Here is a 10886-nt window from a genome sequence, read left to right as displayed (position 1 = left end):
CATAGAGTTTAAAGAGCATCGCCACAAAAAGCATTTAAATCCTCAGTATTTATTTATTATTTAGTTTTGCCGTTACAGTTACAAACCACCCCAAACAACAAGCACAAAATATGATGAATGATATTACATTTAAAGATAAATATAACTGTGGTAAAGGGATGGAGATGGATAAGAACACCACACCAGGCAGTGGCACTTAAATTCTGGGCCAAGAATATATTTCTCACATCATTCATTCCCCCAGCAGTCTGAACCATGGTTACAGTGAGATGGAGCCTTTCTTCCATGTTTACTTGAGACTCTGTCCCGACCATCCAAATGTTTGAATAGAAATCACATATTTTACTCTCTTCTATTTTCCAGTTTTCATGCGCCTGTGTGAATTGTGGCCTCAGTTTCCTGCTCTTAGCTGACAGGAGTTTTTGCCTCTCTGTGTTTATGCACCAGTTTGGATTTGATCATTATGATTAATATCTTTCGCTCTTCCACAGTGTGTCTTTTGTCCCGTCGTTTTCCTCCTCTCATCCCCAACCAGTCACAGCAGATGGCCACTCCTCCCTGAGCCTGGCTCTAAAGGTTTCTTCCTGTTGCAAAGTGCTTGCTCAAAGTTTGATTGTGCATGATTTATGGTTTCCTTCCTATTAGCTCAAAGGAGTCTCCTTTGACCTTTGGTATTATAACCCAGAGAACTGCCATTCACCGGATATTTTCTCTGTAAGTCCTAGAGATGGTTGTGTGAAGAAATCCCAAGAAATCAGCAGTTTCTGAAACGTGGGAGGTGGCTGTAGCTCAGGAGGGCGAGCAGGTCACCTACTGATCGGAAGGTTAGTGGTTCAATCCCTGGCTCCTCCAGTCTGCATGTCAAGTATCTGTGGCAAGATACTAACCCCGAGTTACTCTCTGATGCATCCATCAGAGTGTGAAGGTGTATGAATGTAGTTAGAAAGTGCTCAGTTGAACGAAAGTTCTTGTGTGACTGGGTGAATGTGGCATATTGTATAGAGTGATTTGAATACTCTGGGGGAGTAGAAAAGCACCTCCACAGCTGCTCTTTGCGCAGTGCTTTGTGACTGACAGTTAGTTGCTGGTAGATGTTTCAGGTTTTGGTTGCTTATGTAACCCTATAATGTATTTACCACCACCTCATGTGTCAATCAGCTGTATACTTTTTACTTTTAGCAAGCTAAAATGCTAAGAACAATGTCAACTTCTGAATTTCAAATGTCTCACTACTGGAGCGTGTTAGCATTCTACCATTAACACTGACTTCTAAGCACCTCTATGCAAACACTTGTAGATAGCAAAGTCAACCTCCCAGCTGTGCTCCAGCCTGGACAAGGTTACTAGATCTGGCTAGCTTTCTGTTGTGTTCATCTAGTTTGGTTTGAGAACTGGGAATTCACCTAAGGGTGGCTGTAGCTCAGGTGGCAGAGCAGGTCAGCCACTAATCAGAAGGTCGGTGGTTTGATCCCATGCCGAATATTTTTGGGCAAGATACTAAGCCCATGTTTTGCCTACTGGTGGTGGTCAGAGGGCCCGGTGGCACCAGTGTCCGGCAGCCTCGCCTCTGTCAGTGCGCCCCAGGGTGGCTGTGGCTACAATAGCTTGCCATTGCCTATGGGTAAATGACTGAATGTAGTGTAAAGCGCTTTGGGGTCCTTAGGGACTGAATCAAGCACTATACAAATGCAGGCCATTTATCTGTGGACCATGTATAGGTTAAGTAAATTTTGGTTTATTTTGAGCCAGTGCACTTGGGCCAGCTCCGGGCTGTCATTAATGCTATCCTTAATCAGAATGGGATTCGGCTCTAAAAGAATCCTGAATCTAAATCTTTGGAGAATTTTAGCAAAGGTGACAGTAATCAGCAAAAATTTTCACCATTTTTTAAAAATCAGATTTGATGGTTTAAAATTATATATAGTTACAGTGTTTTGCTCCAGTGACCACCACAACTAATGTAGATGGTGGTTCAAAATAACTCTGTATGTAATGAGATTTACTTCTAAAGGGATTTTGGTATCACAAGAGTTTGCTAGCCATTGGAAAAGTTATTTTTGTTTCAGACTGTACCCTACATACACTTGATAGTATTGCTAGAGTATTGTAGTTCCGTCATTCTGTGTAAAAAGGGGTTAAAACACAGCAAATATAAACAGCTTTTGTTGCATTTTCATTCAGAGGACTCCTTTTCTTCTTCTTCAGCTCATTTGCACTTGTGTTGTTTTATTTCAAACTCGTTTATTTGTCTCCAGTGAAGGATGTGCAGTTTTGCCAGCAGCCCCTCAGGGAACCAGTCCTCCTCCGCCTCGCAGGTCTTCCAGAAGTTTCCACAAGGGTGCACAGTGAAAGGTAATGGGCCACAAACTCCTAATCATGGGTCTTTCTGGGGCTAATTGTCGGCTCCTTCTGTCTCATCCTCCCTTGCAGGGAGAGTAATGAGGTGTTACGTGATATGATGTACCCCTCAGGACAACAAACCATTCATTGAGAAGTCCTCAGAGATCAGAAAAGAGCTAATGGAGAGAAAACAAGGACAAGAGATAAAATCATAGGAAGAACAATGGGATAGAAAAACAGAGGTTAGAGATAGTAGTGGGTGTTTGTACAGGAAAGGCAAAGAAAAGTTACACTTACAGAGAGAAGAGGAAATTAAGACACTGCACCAAGAGACGATCGATAGAGCAAAGAAATAAAAAAATAATCCAGAGAGAAGAAAAGGTGAAAGAACCAAAGGGGACTGACTCTGCAGGACACCAAGAGAACCAGAGGAAAAGATAAACGCACTCCATTTACTGAAGTTTCTTGTATGAACCACTTAATTTTAAGCAGCCTGAGGTTTGCCTCCAACTTTAAAAACTCCACAAAGAAATTCTCCTGCAGCCTCGTTTTCTCCTATAAACTCAAGAAACATTTCAGCAATTAAACACCTTCTGTTTTCCACATCTTCTGTCATCTTTTATAGTGTGCAAATGTGAGATTCATTCCGAGTGAGTGTCTGAAGGCGAACGTCTGCCATCGGACCTTTTCTTTGTGCAGATGGGAATATTATTGTCAAAGCAGCATTTAGAAAGGTGACTTCTTGGAATAAAATCAGTTCATTTTATGGCTTTGAAGTTTGATCTGCCAAATGTTGTGTTGATCGATCTTAGCTTAAATCAAAGATAAATTAGTTGTCCTGTTTGTTTCAAGACGATGTTCTTTGATTAGTTTCTGTCAGGTATTTACAGGCTGCAATAATTATGTTTAGATTTGAGTTTCTGATAACATAATGCTTTGAAGAACCTACACACAATCATATCCCTTCATTGATAAGGTTTAAGGTTTGTGAGAAAAACACAGTGTAAAACTCTACTGTATGAAATGATTTCTTATCACTTCTGCCACCATAATAGTTTTTGGGATATTTGTCTTGTATTGATTTACTTTATCATAGTTTTAGGTTTTACTTTGAGTTCATTTTCAAGTTTATGCCTATGTGGATATGTAGTATTCCGATATTCCTGGTGTGGAAGCTATGGTAGCACGAACATCCTGGTTCCTGCATATTGTCTGAGCCAGTGATATCTGTTATTTCAGTAACTGATCATCTTAAGATTTGAATGGCAGGTGGGTGGGGCTTCTATGCATGAGAATACCATATTGGAAATCCCTTTTTTCTACATCACAAAAGAGTGAGAGAAAAAAAATTCTGTTGTCTGATGTCTTTAGCTTACAAGGGTTACTTGTACATATACTGACCTCATTATTAGAAACTTTGGCCATGTCTAATATGAAAATCCACCACTGCAAGACTTTTTATGAGACAGGAAATAAAAGCATACAATGTTCCCTTTGATAGACATCGGCTTCAGGTAGCTTATAATGAGTCTGGTATGTTTGTAAAATGGATTGTTCAGATTCAGTTGCTGTCAAATCTTTGAAAACAAGCTTTCCGTGTCTCACATTTAGTATTGATTGTGCTGGTGAGTCGTGCTTCCTGCAGGGTGATTTTCCTCAGAAATGTCTGCTGAAGTGACGCCTTATTGAGCCTCTCTGGTCACATTATCAGAGTGACATTCCTCTGATCTGCCTCTGCTGTCAGCCAGCTCTACAGTGGATTTTGGAGTGTTGGTCATCAGAGTATCTCCTGCTGTCTAATTTCATCACAAAATGTTTTTTAGCCTGATGTCTTTACAGCGGCTCAGTTACCACATTACAACATTACAGCTGCTTGTGGATATTTCTGCAGAACGCATACAACTGTCATTTCTACCAATTGGTCATGCCAGATAATGGGAGATAATTAAAGTGAAGAGAGGCTTGATATCACATTCCTTCATCTAACAGACACATACCCGCCTATAGAAAGAATACATACTATAAAAAGACACAAGATTAAGAGTTTCAAAGAGCCTCATGTCGAGCGGGAAATAGGACTCTCGATCTGATTTAACCTCCCTTCTGGCATTGCCCTGTGGCTTCAGAGTATCAACAAATCATTTCATAATGTTCTATAACATGATAGATGAGGAAAATAGTCCCCACTCAAGCCGCAAAAAATCGTTTTTTTCTTTAGCGGCAAAACTCTGCTGGGTGTAAGTCAGGTCTTAATTTTAGCACCATCACCAAACAACACAGTTTCAGCAGAAAACCAAACACAGACACGCTCAATAAAATACATTAACCATATATATATATACATACATGAGAATATTACAGTTTATGTTGGCTGAATGATGCTAATGATAATAAGAGCTAGTTGAATTGTGTAAATAGAAAGAAAGGATGCTTCAGCCCTTCCTTTATTACCTCCTTCAACAAAGGATACAACCAAAGATCCTTTTTAAAAAGAAAGGAGATGATGTGTTCACATATTACACAGGACATGTCAACAGGGTGGGAAAAACCAAAGGTCTGAGAGAAAACCTGCCCAAGCACCTAAAGAACATACAAACTCGTCACACTCAATGCAAGCCACTGTGAACCCACAGTATTAACCACTCAGCTTCTCCCACAATTGACTCAGTCAACCATCTAAACAAAGATGCTCTGATCTGCCTCTCTCACTTTTAAAAACCAACATTCAGTGCTAATTGACCAAGTTCTTGAACTTGTCTGTAAGGCTGAGCTCAAAAACTCTTTGGAGAAAGCTCATTTCTGCTGTTTGTCTCCTCAGTCTTAGTTTTTCAGTCACCACCCACAGCTCATAGCCACAGGTGAGGGCAGGAATATAGATTGACCAGTAAATCAATAGCTTCACCTTCAAGCCCTCTCTTCACCACATACAGGTATAACATCTACGTCACTGCAGATGATGCATCAATCCATCATGAAAACCAAACTGAGATACTCAAACTCCCCCACTACAGGGAACAACTCCTCAAATCAGAGTGGGCATTCCACACTTAATACCATGGAGGTGTCAAGGGTGGTTTTCAAATCAAAGTCATTAAAGAATCTTAGAAAATTGAAACGACTTGATGATGAACAAGCTGTTTAAAATCATGCAATGTAGTTTTAAGCAAGCACTTTGACATTCAGTAAAAATCTCTAATCAAGCGTGAACCCATGGATTTAATTGATTTGCCAAGCCCTAAATGAAAAAGTGTAAAGTGCCAGAACAAGCAGGCAAATTAGTCCTGCAGAGACTTGGATCTGTTATCATTTCAACTCAAAAGCGGGAAAAAAAAAGGAAAACTTCAACAGTCAAGCTTATAATGTAAGTTTTTATTAAATAGTATTAGTGACAAAAATCAAAAGATTATAAATTCCAAAATAAATGAAAAAGATTATGCAGACAAACAGGCGAAGCTCGGCACAGTATCATTCATATACAACTGTGAACACCTGATTTTTCAGTTTCAGAGTATAAAACATTTTGCTGCGGTGCTGCTTGATTGCTCGTGTAGTCCAGAAAACACTGGGGAGGAAATCCAGGAGTAATGTGAGGAAACAACCTCCAAATCAAACCGAGTTGTCCTCTTTCTCAGGATTCCTGATCAGAGAGAAATGTTGAGCAAACTGAAGGAAAACTCAGCTTCTTTATAACACAGAACACACTGAACACCTTTCACATGACCCTAACACCGATCAACATCAAGTCCTGAAATTATATGAGTATATGAGATTATTGACATTTATGGGAGAGTTTAGTGGATACTTAAAGTAACTGTAAGATCCAGTATTATAACTCACAGCATGCTGGTCACAGTCTTGTTTCTCTTGTATTTAATTTCGAGAGCTGAATTACTTTTGGTTTGTGTGTCCAATAGTCCAGTGGATACAGGTGATGTTGTTCATTTCCACTAGTTAGAAATTTTGTTCTGATTGGTCCCTTTGATGGTGCCTGTTTCCACATGATTGACTACACCAGACGTAGGAGTGTAGCTAAAGCCCAGCAGAAACTTCCATGTGTACAGGAGAAGCAGCTGGTTGTGTTGGCTGAAGGTGGTGCTGTCAGGAGGCTACTGCTACAAACTCTCTGCTGTGTGTGAGTGAAATCAAAATGGTGACTCTAATACTCACAGAAAAGTATTTTACTGCATTCCTAACCTGTAAAAAATGAGCTACATCTATTCTTTCGATGGCTTCTATCTATAACAGAACGTTTTATCCAGAAAATGGTAATTCTGGTTGACCTTAAAAAAAGATCTTCCATAGCTGATCAGATGGTTCATGGTGTCTGCTGGTTTGGGACACATGTTACAGTTTGCATACTGGAGTTACTGTCTGAGACAATTCTAGGTCATATCTTGACTTATGGCATCATATTTTTGGATCTTAGATGTTGTTTTTTCCTGTAGCACATATTACTGGCACCTGATTTAACCCCTTGACATCCTCCAGGTCACCAGTGAAGCCCTTGGAATTATGGCTGCACTTTAGCCACATTCTAAATGTGGATAGTTGTTACCTTTCAAATTAACTGTGTTAAAAGCATGTTGGCCTTTCAGTTCCTCTGTTATATTAGTTCCATTTGGATATGACACACAGGTGAAAATTCTGTATAAAGGGGTAGACTCGAACTCAAAATGGATTACTGGTGACTTGCTGGATGTTAAGAGGGTAAATTTATATTTGAGTATATTAAAAGACTCGAAAGGGGGGAAAATCTTTTAAACCAAAGGTAAAATATTGGAAAAAAAACACTCACTTAAAAATTTTATGTGTGTCACATCAAGAAAGGTTCAGTGTAAATTTACCACAAAACACATTTTCAGTGAGTGTGCTTACATGGCTATGTAGCGTCCTGCTATTAATGATATGGAAACTATGATAATACGAGCATCCTGGCTTCTGCATATTGTTCAAGCTGGTGATATCTGACATTTCAATAACTGATCGTCATCAATTCCACCGTTGACCAATTTGCTGCAGGTGGGGTTTTTGACAGTAAGGGAGTTTGGAAATTGCTTTGGAAGTTCAGGGCAATGATTGTTTGTGGACATTTTTAGGCAGCAAACAGAACGGATTAGAAACTTGTCATCCTTGCATCCTAGTCAGGTGCTTGAAAAAACTCAACTGCCTCCTTTCGATGTGGAGCTCCTCACCTTGTCGCTAAGGTTGAGGCCAGCTACCCTTCATAAAAATGGTAAATGGCCTGTATTTGTATAGCGCTTTTCTAGTCCCTAAGGACCCCAAAGCGCTTTACACAACCTGTCATCCACCCATTCACACACACATTCACACACTGGTGATGGCAAGCTACAATGTAGCCACAGCCACCCTGGGGCGCACTGACAGAGGCGAGGCTGCCGGACACTGGCGCCACCGGGCCCTCTGACCACCACCAGTAGGCAACGGGTGAAGTGTCTTGCCCAAGGACACAACGACCAAGACTGTCCAAGCCGGGGCTCGAACCGGCAACCTTCCGATTACAAGGCGAACTCCCAACTCTTGAGCCACGATCGCCCCACGATCGAAAAAGCTTATTTCTACTGCCTACTGTCCACTAGCCAGAGTTTGTGACGTCTTTATACATTTTCTGGAACCCTAAACGAATGCAAGTAAATTCCTGTGACATTGCGGCGCACCATTAGTGCTGCTGCAACTAGAAATCAGGACTTCTTTCACTGGTAGCAGTTATGTATGATGAGGTTTGTTTGTGTCACCTTCATAGCAGAAAAAAACACTCTTTAATAAGCTTGAAATAATTTGCTGACTGATTAAGCCTGCTTCATATTGAAGACGCTCTGAATTTTTGAAATGTAGGTGTCAATAGCAGGACACTTAAACATAACCAGTAAACATATCTCCACATAAACACGCTCACAATTTCAAAGCATATGACACATCAGTCTGTATTCCTAAACTGCATTAATATGAATATAACTCTTGGGGCAGATCACAGATCAGAGCGCTGTCAGCTGTTCTTCCGCACATCCATCCGCTTCCGCTTGTCCTTTTCAGGGTCGCGGGGGGCACTGGGGCCTATCCCAGCTGTCATATGGCGAGAGGCGGGGTTCACCCTGGAGAGGTCACCAGTCTGTCGCAGGGCTAACACACAGGGACAGACAACCATTCACACTCACATTCACACCTATGGGCAATTTGGATTATCCAATTAACCTATCCCCACTAACTGCATGTCTTTGGAGGGCGGGAGGAAGCCGGAGTACCCGGAGGGAACCCACGCAAACACGGGGAGAACATGCAAACTCCACACAGAAAGACCCCGGCCTGATGGTGGAATTGAACTCAGGACCTGCTTGCTGTGCGGCAACAGTGCTAACCACCGTGCTCCTGCTCTTCAGCACGTTCCTGAAAAAGGTCTTCATGCTCAAACTTCTGAGCCCTCTCTGATCTGGACATGGTGTTCTGTGTGAATGTGACGAAGCACAAAGGAAGAGGAGGGGACTGGAGTGAAGGTCAAGAAGAGGTTTAAAAAAGTTATCCCCCCCAACCAAAACGCTGGTCAACCCCCTCTGCTGCTTCAGTTTAAGACAGTGCTCATAGAAAAAGTAATTCCAGTTCATTTAGTTAGAGTTTGTTAAGCCCCGCTGCTTGTCTTGATTTCTCTCAGGTGTTTTGTTCAGGTGCTCTCTGTTCAGAGTTCTACAGTATTCAGTCATTCACGGTGAACATGAACACTTCTCCTTCTGCCTGCCAAATCCCTCTTAATCTTTTTCTTTTCTCTTCTGAATTCAACACTTTTCCCATTCATCCATTTTTATAGTTCTTCCTCCCCTTTTTTCACTTCCCTTGCCACCCGACATTTCATCCTTATTCTTCTTTTATGCTTCCCTTTTTCTCTTTACTTTGTACCTTCTATTTCTCTCCTCACCAACAGACTGACAAACAGGTAGATGGATAGAAGCGTCTTGTCCAATAACGAGTCTTGGCTAGGATCACATGCCTGTGGAGGAGAGTCCCAGGCCGGCTGCTTTGCTCATGCAGGGTAAACCCTGAGCTCCGGCTTTTGGGAAATCGTGGGCCACCACGCGGCCATTCTCCCCTCCAAGTCCTGACGGTCCAACTCCTAACCCACCAGCAACCGCTCCTCCTCCTGCCACCGCTATCCCGCCAAGGCTGGTGCTCATCATGGCGGCATCAATAAGCTCCTGCAAGACAGGGAGAGATGAGACAAAAGTTATTTAAGCACACAGACTCACACAAAGACAAGTCTTTATTAAATTCAGTTTAAATAGTTAAATTGTTTGGCAAAGAGGAAAAATATCTCAAAACTCTTTCATTTAGCAGATGAAAATCCTTCTAATAGTTTCAACAGTGAGTTTTTCTCTTGACCTCAGTTTCCAGTTAACAGAATTAATATTACCTTTTTAAGGCCAGAATTAATCAGCCACATTTCACGTGAATTTACCTTGGATATCCATAATGTAGATATTTTTATTTCCATCCATAACCAGATAGCAAAAAGTCTATTTGGATCTTATCGACAAATTCTTCGAGTCCATGTTGTTTCTTTTATTTATTCAGTTTTTATATTTCATATGTTGAAAATTTTACTTTTTGCCAGTGTACTTTCCAGACTCTTCGCTCTATGTGAAAGATGTTCTTTCTGCACAAATCAAAAAGATGTGATGTTCATGCTCCCAGCATGAACAATAACAATCACCAAATATCAGCATAGAAATGTATTCTACTAATCACTTACCTTGATTCATTTGATTAATGGAGGGATATTCTTGTTGTTTTTGGCTTTCACATCCACCAACACAGAGTGGAAACCTGGTGGATGCTGAGGAAGTTCATGAGGTATCAATAATAAATGTGTGTGTGTGTGTGGGGGGGGTTAAAATGATGTTTTAACAAATTAACAACAGTAAACATTGCCTAGCGGAAGAGGATGGATGGAGGAAGTATTACCTCCTATTACACTAGATGGTTTTTCCACTGAGGTTCTTTAGTTTCTTTATTCCTCAGATTTCTAGTTTGATTCATAGACATTCAGTCGGCTGAAGTCAGAAATAATGACGCACTTTATATATGTTAATATTGTTCACAGAGTTATGACTCTGAGAAGTAAGACTTTTGGCATAAACTACAGTGATCTGGTTGAAGGCTCCTAATTGCCTCCATGAGTTGTTTCACAGCTGCACATCCAGTTTTTGGATAAATGATGCTTGAATGAGTGTGTACCGCAGTAGACCGTGTGTGTGTGTGTGTGTGTGTGTGTGTGTGTGTGTGTGTGTGTGTGTGTGTGTGTGTGTGTGTGTGTGTGTGTGTGTGTGTGTGTGTAAAAGAGTCATCACCAAAAGTGATCAGAGTAGAAGTTGTTTTTCAGTAGCAGAATGAAGCTCTTTCCCTCAGCCTCACCTCTCAGTAAAACTAATGATGTGGATCCAAAGTTAATATCCTGCATCGGGCCTCTGAGGCTCCCACGCTCCCTCTCTGTTTGCTGCAGAGTGCCGACAGTCGTCAGGCAGATTGGTACAAATAAATCC

At 41.2% G+C, this 10886-nt stretch overlaps 1 protein-coding gene across 2 annotated transcripts in view; it reads right to left on the bottom strand.

Moving 5' to 3' along the window:
- Window positions 1–5706: 5706 nt before the first annotated feature.
- The window catches only part of LOC146661278 (glutamate receptor 1-like), a 111363-nt gene continuing 106183 nt past the window's right edge, over window positions 5707–10886 (bottom strand). For both annotated transcript variants that reach the window (XM_085421382.1, XM_085421383.1), the window contains one exon: window positions 5707–9542. In XM_085421382.1, coding sequence (XP_085277508.1) covers window positions 9330–9542 — 213 coding nt within the window. In that variant the 3' untranslated portion in view covers window positions 5707–9329. The remainder of the gene's footprint in view (window positions 9543–10886) is intronic.

The sequence above is a fragment of the Rhamphochromis longiceps genome, linkage group LG10 (assembly GCF_057381845.1).
Source record: "Rhamphochromis longiceps isolate RC_006_pf linkage group LG10, R_longiceps_female_GT1.1, whole genome shotgun sequence".
Lineage (NCBI taxonomy): Eukaryota > Metazoa > Chordata > Actinopteri > Cichliformes > Cichlidae > Rhamphochromis > Rhamphochromis longiceps.
The sequence above is the reverse complement of the archived record's forward strand: the minus strand, read 5'-3'. Positions and strand labels throughout refer to the sequence as shown.